Source organism: Oryctolagus cuniculus, chromosome 17 (genome assembly GCF_051225735.1).
Source record: "Oryctolagus cuniculus isolate XC-2025 breed Fujian yellow rabbit chromosome 17, ASM5122573v1, whole genome shotgun sequence".
Taxonomy (NCBI): domain Eukaryota; kingdom Metazoa; phylum Chordata; class Mammalia; order Lagomorpha; family Leporidae; genus Oryctolagus; species Oryctolagus cuniculus.
Window position 1 is genome coordinate 14905089 of NC_142883.1, and position 13417 is coordinate 14918505.

Genomic DNA, 13417 nt, shown 5'->3' on the forward strand with positions numbered 1-13417 from the left:
GGGCGAGCTCTCCGCCGGCCCTCCCCGGGTGCCTCTACTGCGCATGGCACGTTGCGTACCTCCCTCCCAGCAACCGGCCTGGCGGCACTGCGGCCATAAAACTGAGGAGGCGGAGCTGAGACCGGCCGGGACTGCTCGCTAGCTCCAAGACCAGGTACCGGGCTGGCAGGGCCGCCTGGTGCGGCCCGGGAACCAGTTCCTCGTCGTCGTATCGCCGATTCCATCTCAGGGGCGGGCCTTCGTCGAAGGGGCCATCCCGGGCTCACCCTCGCCCTCGCGGGGTCCCTTTTAACCGGCGTCCTCGTTCCCGAGAAGAGGGGCCGCAGCCCAGGAGCAGAATAGGCGTGGGCCCTGCCGGGAGGTCCTGGAGCGGCGTGGTCAGGCGAGCTCCTGCGTTCCCTTCCCCAGCCCCCGCCTCGGCCGCCAGGTGGGGAGCCTCCGCTCTGGCGAAGTGGCGGCAGATCCTAGCGCTGAGCTCTCCCGCCCCTGTCCCGTCCGAGGCTTACGGACACAAGGTCCGGGTGGCAGCCTAAGTCGGCCCGAAGGAAGAGCTTCTAATTGTATTTTTGTTTCCTAAATGCCCTCCGCGTATTTGGGGCCCGAAATTGGGGAGTGGGCTAGGGAGGCGACCGTGAAGGAAGGGGGGAGGGCGATTAAATAAAATCGTTCATAGTTTTCAGGAAACGGAACGAGCCCCTCTCCCCTCCCAACCTTCTCCTAAGATCCTAGCACACTTTACCTTGCCTTCGCCCAAAGAGGAAAGCCGTTGGAATTGGTTCTCTTCTCACTGTAATACTGCGCCTGAAGTCGAACCACTTTCCACTGTGTAGACGATTCCCACTTGTCTGGAGACACCCACGCCTGCTTCTTGCCCCTGAGAGTTGACAAAGAACCCACGTTTGATCACCTGCCCTGGCCTGGCGCCTTGGTGCCAGTGCTAAGCTGGCCGTCTCAGCTTCAGTGCTTACAGTTGTAACCCCTAGACGCTGAGAAAGTCAGTTTCAAAAATACGGAGAAAGGAGAAAAGGATTTTAACTCAGAATACGTGAATTCCCCTTTCCATGCCATTTCGCGGCTGGTCCGTGGCATTTGCGAGGCTTCTTGCTGCGCTTGTCTGGCTCTGAAGCGGATGTAAGCAGCTCGCAGCCGATCCTAACGCAGATGATCGGACTGGCTGCGGCTGATCACCGCGAAGCACGCAGTACAGTCCCCAGCGCATAGCATGACCACGTACATGTTCGCTGCTTTGATTGTTTTTACTATTAGTAACAGCTACCTGGGCACGTGAGCCCCTGGAAACACAACAGTGACAAGATTCATCCCCTGTCCTTAAGGAGTCTCTGTTCTAGAAGAGAGAAGTCGGCAGTTAAGACCAGGCTAAGGGTCCCATCGATTGGGGGGGGAGGGTAGTATTTGGTGCCGCAGTTGGGACCTTGTTTGGGACGCCTGCCTCCCTTGTCAAGTCCTGGCCCTGCTTCCAGTCCACCTTCCTGCTACTGTATTCTGGGAGGCAGCAGGCGATGCCTCAAGGACCATGTACCTGCCCCCGGTGTGGGAGCCCCACAAGGAGTTCCAGCTCCTGACTTCAGCCTGGCCCAGCTGCAGCTGTTAGCATTTATAAAGTAAACAAAAAAAGGGAAGATTCTTGCCCCCCCCCCCCATTTTTCTCTTTCAAATAAAAAGAGTTGAGTGGGTGAGGGGAGGCAGTGAGATCAGGGAACCTGAGGTGAGCACAGGACCTGTGAGTACCAAGAGGCGGAGCAGAGCTGGCCAGATAGACAGGAGGTGGTCATGAAGGGGAGCGGGGTTTTCTCTGGGTTCCGTTTCCTATCTCTTTCAAGAGCCCTGCCCTAACCAGGACCTATCCCAGGGCTTGCTTCCCAGCCCCCTGCTTGTCTCCTTTAGTGAATGTCGCTCACTCTTAAAGCTTTAGTTGCTGACTCTCATGTCCACATGGCCATCTCTTAGACATCTCTAATGTCTCTAATGCACCAGTCCTGCTTAACTGAATGCCAGATACAAGGGAGCTTCTAAAGTGCATGGAAAAATCTAATTAAAAGAAATTTATTTGGGAGCTGGTATTGTAGTGCAGTGGGTTAAGCTGCTTTCTGTGACGCCAGCATCCCATATCAGAGTACTGGTACCACTTCAGATCCAGCTCCCTGCTATGGACGTGGAAAGATGGTAGAGGGTGGCCCAAATACTCGGGCCCCTGCCACCCATGTGAGAGACCCCGATGGAGTTCCAAGCTCCTGGCTTTGGCCTAGCAGAGCCATTGCAGCCATTTGGGAAGGGAACCAGCGGATGGAATAGCTTTCCATCTCTCCCTCTCTGTCACTCTGCCTTTCAAATAATAAAATCTGGGGAAAAAAAGGTTCATTTGGGTACAAAAACTTTTTAAAATCCATGGATAGTTTTTTTCATAGTACACATTTTTTCATGAGCTTATTGAAGCCCCCTCATATTTCCTCTTGGAATTAATAGGTGTTTCCTCAACCTCAATATTATTTAAAAATTAGGACTCATTTTCCACCAAGACCACTTCTACCTCTGAGCTTTCCCATTTGTCCTTGATACGCACTCTTTTCCCAGTCACTTGGGCACATAAAAAAATATGGGGCCATGGGAATTGTCCACAATAGAATGAGCTCCCTGATAAGGTAGAGTCTGGCACAGGGCGCTCGATAAATATATATCCAGGAGTTTGTAAAAGAAAACCCAAGGGCTGAGGATGGACTGGTGATTTATGGTATCCTTTCTGACTCTACTTTCTTCAGTCTTCCTTCTGCCCCATCTATGGACTTGCAGTTCTTCATATTCCCAGTGCCTCAGGCTCTTATCACCACAAATGTGGTCCTGTTGTAAATGCTGACAACCCTTTCTCTCTCGAAAACACCATCACCTTCAGAAATAATTTCTTCAGTTATCTTGGAGACATTTTTAAGTCATACCTCTTCATCATTTTCCCAGCTGAGAATAGAACCAGAGGCCTATTTGGGATACCTGCATCCTGTGTCTGTGCCTGGGTTCAAGCCCTGACTCCTCTCCTGATTCCAGCTTCCTGCTAATGCAGAGCCGTGGGAGAGGCAGCAGTAGTGACTCAAGTGGTTAGGTATCTGCCACCCATGTGGGAGACCTGGATTGAGTTTGCAGTTCCTGGCTTCAGCCTGGCCCAGCCCTGAACTTTGTAGGCATTTGGAGAGTGAAAGCATTGTGTGATTTTAATGTCACATGAAGTTCATTTGTACAGGATTCAGTCTGAAACTAGGAAAGTCCTTCCAAGTTCACATCTAGCCCTAGTTATGGGTAAAACCCCTCTAAACCATCTCAGATGCATGTCTCTTGCATTAGTTAACAAAATTTTAGCAAAGAAAATACCTGCATGCAGTTTTGAAAATTGTGATGTAAGGTGCCATTGATAAAAACCAGTGGTCCAGGCCGGCGCCGCGGCTCACTAAGCTAGTCCTCCACCTTGCGGCGCTGGCACACCGGGTTCTAGTCCCGGTCGGGGCGCCGGATTCTGTCCCGGTTGCCCCTCTTCCAGGCCAGCTCTCTGCTGTGGCCAGGGAGTGCAGTGGAGGATGGCCCAAGTGCTTGGGCCCTGCACCCCATGGGAGACCAGGAGAAGCACCTGGCTCCTGCCATCGGATCAGCGTGGTGCGCCGGCCGGAGCGCGCCGGCTGCGCTGGCCATTGGAGGGTGAACCAACGGCAAAGGAAGACCTTTCTCTCTGTCTCTCTCTCTCACTGTCCACTCTGCCTGTCAAAAAAAAAAAAAAAAAAAAAAAACAGTGGTCCATCAACTCCCTTGCTGTCATCACCATTTCTGTGCCCTATTAGCAATTCCTGGTTTTAGTTTAATTTAGTTTTAGTTCCCATAATGGACTTCCATCATTCTTTTTTTTTTTAAGATGTATTTATTTATTTGAAAATCAGAGTTATAGAGAGGCAGAGGCATAGGCAGAAAGAGAGCTAGGTCTTCCATCTGCTGGCTCACTCCCAAATGGCCGTAATGGCCAAAGCTGGGCCAATCTGAAGCCAGGAGCCAGGAGCTTCTTCCGGGTCTCCCACGCAGGTGCAGGGGCCCAAGCACTTGGGCCATCTTTGTCTGCTTTCCCAGGCCATAGCAGAGAGCTGGATCGGAAGTGGAGCAGCCGGAACTGGAACAGGCACCCATGTGGGATGCCGGCACTGCAAGCGGTGGCCCCTCCTGGTTACCTTTGTAACTTTGAAAAGTGAGGGTAAATCTCTATTTCTTACCCTGTCAGCTTTCAGCATTACCTTGCCCCCATGAAGACCAGGAAAATAGCTTCCCTGGTCATTCTGTCTCTTCACCTTCCCAGCTCCCATCTTGTGTCAGCCCCCGAACTTCACTTTCCTGTTTTCAGATTTGCAGACATTCACATTCTGTTCTATAACCAGAACTGAGTGTGTTGTGCTTTGTTTGTAGTTCCATTCTAAAACTTGAAATGGGTACTTCTAATTTTTTGAGCATTGTCCACTAAAGACCCCAGTGGGTGCTTCAGTATAGCTCTATTGTCCTAACTTTTTTTTTTTTTTAAGATTATTTATTTATTTGACAGGTAGAGTTACAGACAGTGAGAGGGAGAGAGAGACAGAGAGAAAGGTCTTCCTTCCGTTGGTTCACCGCCCAAATGGCCGCTACGGCCGGAGCTACGCCGATCCAAAGCCAGGAGCCAGGTACTTCTCCTGGTCTCCCATGAGGGTGCAGGGCCCAAGCACTTGGGCCATCCTCCACTGCACTCCTGGGCCACAGCAGAGAGCTGGACTGGAAGAGGAGCAGCTGGGACTAGAACCCGGTGCCCCTATGGGATTCTGGTGCCACAGGCAGAAGATTAGCCAAGTGAGCCACGGCGCCGGCCCCTTGTCCTAACTTCTTGACATTCAAGGTCAAGTGGATTTTTCTGTCCCACATTCATTGCTTGACTGCTCAAAATATATTTACATATGTTTCAAGTATAGGCTTTGCCTTTTCAATACAATTATTCATTTTTGTTGGAGTTTTTGATTGGCTTTCTATTTTCTTTGTGGGAAGAGAAACAGGCTGTTGTGCACACTGTCCCTGATATGTTTCACCTTTTACACTGAGTCTTTATATTTTATGAAATAATTTCATTTCCTTCAACCCATCAACCTTGTGTTCTATGACTGATTCCTTTCTTGACCTGCTTCATAACCACCATCCGAGATTTCTTTTCATTGAGTAACCATTTTTGTACTTCGTATCATCATTTTTCTTAAGCGTTAGCCTCATTTTGCTGGGTTACAAATTTAAGTAATTCCATTAAAATCATGTATGTGTCCAAATATGCTGCTCATTAATTAAATTGAATTGTCTTATTATTGTGTTGTAAAAGTTCCTTGTATACTCTGGATATTAAATTCTTTGTAGGCACATACACACACACCTATAAAATATTTTCTCCCAATCTTTTAAATTTTTAGTGTCTTTCAGAAGTAGAAATTTTTAATATTTATAGTCAGATATTTCATATTTTATTTTATATTTCATGCACTTGATGTTCTTTTTTGAATCTTTACCTGTCCTCAGAACATGAAGATTTTTCCTGTTATCTTTATTTGGTTTTTTATTTCATTTGATTTGAAAGTCAGAAAGAGGCCAGCGCCGCGGCTCAATAGGCTAATCCTCCACCTTGCGGCGCCAGCACACCGGGTTCTAGTCCCGGTCGGGGCGCCGGATTCTGTCCCGGTTGCCCCTCTTCCAGGCCAGCTCTCTGCTGTGGCCAGGGAGTGCAGTGGAGGATGGCCCAAGTGCTTGGGCCCTGCACCCCATGGGAGACCAGGAGAAGTACCTGGCTCCTGCTTTCGGATCAGCACGGTGCGCCGGCAGCAGTGCGCCAGCCGTGGTGGCCATTGGAGGGTGAACCAACGGCAAAGGAAGAACTTTCTCTCCATCTCTCTCTCTCATTGTCCACTCTGCCTGTCAAAAAAAAAAAAAAAAAAAAAAAAAAGTCAGAAAGAGAGAGTGATCTGCCTGGTGGTTCCCTTCCCAAATTGCTGCAACAGCCAAGGCTTGGCCAGGCTAAAGTCAGGAGCTCAGAATCCAGTCAGGTCTTCCATATGGATGGTGGAAACCTTTGTACTTGAGCTGTCATCTGCTGCCTCTCAGAGCGCTGATTTGCAGGAAGCTGGATTGGAAGCAGAGTAGGCAGGATTCGAGCCAGGCACTCTGATATGAGATGTAGACATCCCAAGCAGTGTCTCAATCGCTGCTTCAAACACCCATCCCATGACCCCTTTCAAGTTAATTATTTGTGTATGGTACAAGACAGGAGTCAAAATTCAATTTTTCTAGGTAGATATAATATATCCAGACTGTTTCCCTCCATGGAATTACTTAGGGCCCCTCTGTTAAAAATGGACCACGTATACATGGGTCTATTCTGCATTCTCTGTTCTGTTCCATGGGTCCATGTGCCTGTTCTTGACTCAAGTTCACCGTCTTCATTACTGTAGCATAAAAGTCTGGAAATCAGGTGATCTAACTCTTTAAACTTTGTTCTTTCTCAAATTTTGCTCTTTTAGGTACCTTGCATTTCCATATAAATTTTAGAGTCGGCTTATCAGTTTCTTTTTTAAAAAACATTTATTTACTTATTTGAAAAGCAGGGTTACAGAGAGGCAAAGGCAGAGAGAGAGAGAGAGGTCTTCCATCCACCGATTCACTCCCCAAATGGCATCAATAGCCAGAGGTAAGGCAATCCAAAGCCAGGATCCTGGAGTTTCTTTAGGGTTTCCTGCGTGGGTGCAGGAGCCCAAGGACTTGAGCCATCTTCTACTGCTTTTCCAGTCACATTAGCAGGGAGCTGGATTGGAAGTGGAACAACCGGGACTCGAACCAGCATCCCAGTGCCTTTACCTGCTATATCACAGTGTCGTCCCCCAGTTTATCAGTTTCTTTTAAAACATCATCTGGGGCCGGCGCCGTGGCTCAATAGGCTAAAACTCCACCTGTGGCGCCGGCACAGTGGGTTCTAGTCCCAGTCGGGGTGCCGGATTCTGTCCTGGTTGCCCCTCTTCCAGGCCAGCTCTCTGCTGTAGCCCGGGAGTGCAGTGGAGGATGGCCCAAGTGCTTGGGCCCTTGCACCCGCATGGGAGACCAGGAGGAAGCACCTGGCTCCTGGCTTCAGATCAGCATGATGCACCGGCCGCAGCGGCCATTGGGCAGTGAACCAACGGCAAAGGAAGACCTTTCTCTCTGTCTCTCTCTCTCTCACTGTCTAACTCTGCCTGTCCAAAAAAAACATCATCTGGAATTTTGATTGGGATATCATTGAATCTACCAGCTGATTTGGGGAGAAGTGACATCTGAACAATATTTAGAATCTTCTAGTCTACAGATGTAGCATAGTTTCTGTTTATATCATCATTAATCCCTCTTAGCAGTATTTAATAATCTTAGGTATATAGGTCTTATCCATAATTTACTAAAATTATTCCTAATTATTTTTGTTGATATTGTGATAATGTTTTTAAATTATTCATTTTTATTATATAAAAATAGAGTGGGGTTTTGCAAATGACCTTATTTCTAAATTTATTTTTATTTTTAAAGATTTATTTTATTTATTTGAAAGAGTTACAAAGAGAGGTAGAGCCAGAGAGAGAGAGGTCTTCCATTCTCTGGTCCACTCACCAGATGACCACAACGGCCAGAGCTGAGCTGATCCGAAGCCAGGAGCCAGGAGCTTCTTCCGGGTCTCCCACATGGGGGCAGGGGCCCAAGGACTTGGGCCATCTTCCACTGCTTTCCCAGGCCAACAGAAAGCTGGATCAGAAATGAAGCAGCCAGGACTCAAACTGGCGCCCATAGGGGATGCCAGTGCTGCAGGCTGGGGCTTTAACCAACACTGCGCCACAGTGCCAGACCCAAAATTAATTTTTTTAGATCTGATTTTTTTGTTTGTTAGAAATCATGGAATTTTCCGTGTTCACAATCACGCTGTCTGTGAATAGTTTCAGTCCTTCCTTTCCAGTGTGTTTGCCTTTAATTTTCTTCTTGCTTTGCTGCTTTGGCCAGGACCTTAGTGCAGTGCTCCACAGAAGCCATGGTAGCAGACTTTCCTTGCGTCGTTTCTGTTTTTGGAAGAAAGTCATTCATTCTTTTTGCCACTAAGTATGATGTTGGGTATGAATTTTCATACATACCTATTACCAAGTTGAAGATGTTCTCTTCTAGTCCAGTTGGTTGGGAGTTTGCTAAAAATCATGGATTAGTATTGAATTTTCTCAGGCGACTTTTCTGCATCTCTTGAGATGATTGTATTTTCCCCTTCACTTACTCAGTTAATAAAGTAAAATGAAATTGACAAAATAACAAAGAAATAAAAAAATTTACAAAAAGGAGACATAAAACATTCATTGAAGTTGTTGCTTATTTATCAACAACTTGAAATAGGGCTGGGTATTTGGCCTAGTGTTAAGATGCTCACATCCCATATCAGAGTACCTGGGTTAGATACCCGGCTCCAGCTCCTGATCCCAGCTTCCTGCTAGTGCAGACCCTGGGAGGCAGTGGGGATGGCTCAAGCAGCTGGACTCCTGCACCCAGGAGACCTAGATTGAGTTCCTGGCTCCCGGCTTCAGCTTGGCCCTGTCCTGGCCATTGAAGGCATTTGAGGAGTAGACCAGCAGGTGGAAATGTTTTGTGTCTGTCTCTGTCTTTCACTGCCTCTGGAGTAAATACATAGAAATTAAACCAAAACAACTTAAAGACACTTTTGAATACATTGACTCCTTTTTTAATGTTAAATCAGTCTTTTATTCCTGAGATAAACCCAATTTTGTCTGTGATATTTTATGTTTTTAGCCATTCTGGATATAATCCCTAACTATAAATAACAGACATAAAACAGGATGGGGTGATATGGAAGAGATGTATTCACGAAATGGCAGAAGCTCTTAGAAGTATGTAACCAAATGTAAAGCTTAGTGGAAGGATTAAAAAATAAAATTGAATTCATCTCCTGCAAAGCATTTTTATCTATAAATAAGTATAAAATTAGAGGTTGAATCTAGAAGTACACCGTTAACTATTAGGAATTCTGTAAAGTGAGAACAAGAAAAAAAAAAAACGGAGGAGACAAATGTCCAAGAAATAATACAAAAATGTTTCCAGAATTGGAGGGCCTAAATCTCCACACTAAAAAGGCAGACCAAGTGCAGCCTACAAAGCAGCTAGTTCAGGTGGCGGCGGCAGCACAGCACTCTGGGAAGGCAGTTTCCTGGAGGAATTTGGAATTGATGAGTTTGAATATATGGGAAGAAAATTTGAAAAGGCAAATAGCAGAAGTGTTGGAGTATTTGGATAAAGTTTATAGTTGTATGGGAAACCAAACAAGTGAACAAATGTGTTCTTAGCTCTGGGGGACATAAGAGGTGTACAAGGAAGGAGACATGCTCATCTCATAACTCTTTGCATAGTCATAGTAATGTAAATGTGGACTATTAATTTAACCAAAAATTATGTCAGAACTCTGTTGGGAGAAGAAGGGTAGGAAGTAGGGTGGAGGAAAGTAAAATTGGAGAGCTTAGTTTTCATCTGCTGTGATAGAAGTTTTTAGATAAATTTCTAAAATTGATAGATCATAGCCATATAAACATTATTTAAGAATGATGATTAAAATCAGGATAACGGGGCCACCACTGTGTCGTAGTAGGCTAAGCCTCTGCCTGTGGCTCTGGCATCCCATATGGGCGCCAGTTCTAGTCTGCATTTCCAATCCAGCTCCTGCTATGGCCTGGGAAAGCAGTGGAAATGGCCCAAGTGCGTGGGCCTCAGGACCCACATGGGAGACCTGGAAAGAAGCTCCTGGCTCCTGGCTTCAGATCGGCTCAACTCTGGCCATTGTGGCCATTTGGGAAGTGAAACAGCGGATGGAAGACCCTTTTCTGTCTCTGTCTCTGTCTCTGTCTCTGTCTCTCTCTGCCTCTCAAGTAAAGAAATAAAATATTCTCTAAAAAGATCAGGATAACGCAAAAGGATTGAAGTTAATTGTCTTTGGGAAAGAGTCACTACGGGATTGGGTCGAGAAATTTAGAAATTAAAGAAATCCATATAATAACTTCCTTTTCTTACAGAAATTGCAGAATCTGCATGGCCAAAGTACATCCATGTCTAAGATCAGAGTTTTGGGGCTGACGCTGTGGAGTTTCTCTAAACAAATCTTTAGACTCTGTAAATTTGTAAGTGTAGTGTCATGCTTTGAGTAGTGGCCCCATAGGCAGTTTTTGGTAATCACAGACTTTGTATAAAAGGAGATTTGACTAACTCAGTTTGTTTTTATTTTTCTTTTAGGTTTAAGTTTTTGAAATTGAAGTAGGTCTACACATTAGGAACTCATGTCTTTTCTTGTAAGTAAACCAGAGCGAATTAGGGTGAGTGTTTCTATTCTTCTTCTTTACTATTTTTGTTTTCTTAAAAGTAAAGTGTTTGGGGAGATTCTTGGATGGTTTTATATGTGATGCTCAGAGCCGTGCAAAATGAGAGCTGTAGGAAGTAAGGCCGCTGAGAGGAAGGCTTGTCGGCACAGAGTATACAGCCGGTTTGGTTGATAAAGACACAGGTGTTCCGTGAGCTTGTTTGACAGAGAAGAAACAAGAAGGTGGCTAGTTTTATGAATGAGTCCGTAAGTCATATATTACATAAGCTGATGGCCTTATGGATGTACATATATAACTGCTAATGATCTCCCCATTTCCTCTGTGTTTATGATGAGTTTGTGCTTTTTTAAATCAGTATCAAATTGTAATAGCTGGAACACTTAAATAATGATTAGTTTCAACTGAAGACTTCTTTTTATCGGAATATGAAATATTTTATTATACCTAAACCTTTATGAGCTAAAATGACTTCAAGAACAAATACGGATTTAGCTTCTTTACAAGCTCCCATGAGTTCTTAAGAGTGTCTTATTTTGTTTATTATCACATATTTAATTTCTAAATGTAATAGTAATTGTTTAAAAATTTTAACAGTGTGAAAGTGCAGTGAGACATGAGTATAGCACATCTTTAAATATTAAAGTATAAATTATGTAATGTGGTATAATGCATATAATTTTTGTATTAAGTTTTTTTATTTAGAATGTTATTTCTTTTTTAATTTGGAAAAGTAATTATAAGAAAGAACAGAGAATAGTTTTACAGTTCCAAGTCCCAAACATATTATGCAACTTATTTCTGAATGTTACTTAATCGTCTTTTTTCTTATGTATATAAGAACAATTGATATTGGAAAAGAGTGAAGTTCACTGTATGAGGAAGAAGGGAGTCTCTCCTTAACCTGAACTCAACTCAGTGGAAAGAATGCCCCCACGCCAAGCTTTGACACCAGACCTTAAGTGAAATACAATCTTGATTCCATTACTTTTAAATATGAGCTTTTCTATTTCAACCTAGCCTGATTCAGGTGAAACCAGACCAATGCTCACTGATGGGAATCTGACACTCACTTGAAATGGGCCAGGAGAGCAAGCCCTGGATTGATCCTGCTGGTTTGGTCATTGTGGACTTGGTAGCAAATGTAAGCAGCAGCCTCATTAGAAGCTGCTGCCAGAAAGAATGCGCAGCTTGGTGTGCTTCCTTCGACAAGTGAATAGAATCTGTGAAAAACTGGTTCATCCCTGTTTTCTGTGTTGTGAATTCCAATAATGCTTCTGAGACAGGCATTAATGATCTGAGGCATCTGTAATAGGTAGTTCTGGGATGAGTAAGGTAGAACCAAAAGCTAGTTTTATATACAGGAAAGACAAAAACATTCTTTGTTATTAGGGTCATCACTAAGTATTTCTCATCTGTCAGATTTAAGGGTTATCTATCAAATAAGGCAAAGAGGAATAGAAAAAGGAATTAATCTCCTATTTTTAGTTGATTTCAAGATTCTTCTCAAAACTTTTTCATAGAACTGTATTCTAACTGTTCTGCATGATTCTATTTTTGTAGTTGTGTTTTTGTTTGTCTCTGAAGGCTGAACATTAATCTTCTGTGGCTTGGAAGAAAGATACTAATTCTCTTTGGGGTTTTCCTCTTTAGCGGTGGGTCTCGGAAAAGTTCATTGTTGAGGGCTTAAGAGATTTGGAACTATTTGGAGGTAAGTACAGTATGGCATCTAGCCATCACTTCAGAGTAAATGTCACTGATTAAATCAGTTTATGAAAATTAGCAGTTTTATGGGCAGGTGTAAACCGCAGTTGTTGGGTTTATTTGGCTCCAGTTTGAATCCATCCTTTCCCACATGTTTGAGGATTGATCCAGCAGTTGTGTTAGCCTGTCCTGATTGTCAGAAAATCTATATTTACTTAAAAGGCAAATGTATTTCTCCTAAGTATTAGTCCAGTGGAAGTACATATTCTTAAAGGAAAAAAAAATGAAATGGTTAAAATAACCCTGAAGATTTAAAAAACAAAATAATAATCGGGACAAAGGTAGCCATGATATAAATGTTCTGGCTTTAGTGATCAATCTAGTTGACTCACTTCTTTATGATAGAAATTATGAGGCTTTAAGAGACTAGGAAAAATCTGTCATGGCAAAAATATCAACTTACTATTGTAAAGTAAGTATTGATTCAGAAGTAAAGTAGGTTTGCAGTTTTGAGGTTTAACATGTTCAAGATTGGCCATTTTCAAAGCAAGACTTCTTGGAAATATGATCTTAATGTAGAGCAAAGCAAATTCCTTTCTTTAATAGTGACAGTCGTAGTACCCTATTCTTTGAATGTCAGAATTCTCTCCTGGGATCCTGTCACTAGAGAAGTAGGTTGACACACTGAGTGACACACTGAGTGTTAATCCAGAATACTCCCAAATAGCTAAATAATTAAATCCTCAAACTTATTAGTTACGAGGTAGCACCTATTAATTCATACCCCTAATTATCTCCTATAACTTCTAGAATCGTATTATTGGTGAATTGTACCAAACAGTTGTGTTTTGAATAAACAACAGTTTAGAGAAATGATGAGTTATTTTTGTCTAAGTTATAAAGAATAAAAATTAGCTGTTCAGTAAAGGAAAGACTAATGGTTCTGTTCTCATTCTCTTCCTATCATTAATGGAAATCAAATAGTTTGTTTTAAAATGGCGTTTATGGAAATTGGTTTGGAAGTCCAGTTTACAATGAATTGGTTACAGACATTTTAGTGCATACGACTTAAATTAATTGGTTTTGGTCTCAGGGTACAGAGTATAGGATTTCTGGCTTTTAACAGTGCACTCGTCTCTGATCTGAAGGTGAAGAGATTGTTCTCTATGTTGTTACAGTTTGAGAAAGTCTGTATTACCAAATTGTATACAACTTGAAATCTGCTCTGTACTCTGGAAGATTGGGTTAGATTTCCCATAGTTCCTTCACCTGGCTTCTTACCATTGGCAGAC

General features: G+C 43.8%; 1 protein-coding gene across 13 annotated transcripts in view; it reads left to right on the forward strand.

Moving 5' to 3' along the window:
• The window catches only part of STRADA (STE20 related adaptor alpha), a 31901-nt gene continuing 18484 nt past the window's right edge, over window positions 1–13417 (forward strand). The window contains exons 1-3 of one of the 13 annotated variants that reach the window (XM_002719472.6): window positions 1–154; window positions 10339–10418; window positions 12075–12132. In XM_002719472.6, coding sequence (XP_002719518.1) covers window positions 10383–10418; window positions 12075–12132 — 94 coding nt within the window. In that variant the 5' untranslated portion in view covers window positions 1–154; window positions 10339–10382. Of the gene's footprint in view, window positions 428–1286; window positions 1366–10126; window positions 10227–10338; window positions 10419–12074; window positions 12133–13417 lie in introns of those variants that run through there. The other 12 variants (XM_008271694.5, XM_089316826.1, XM_089316825.1 and 9 more) reach the window with 12 other exon arrangements.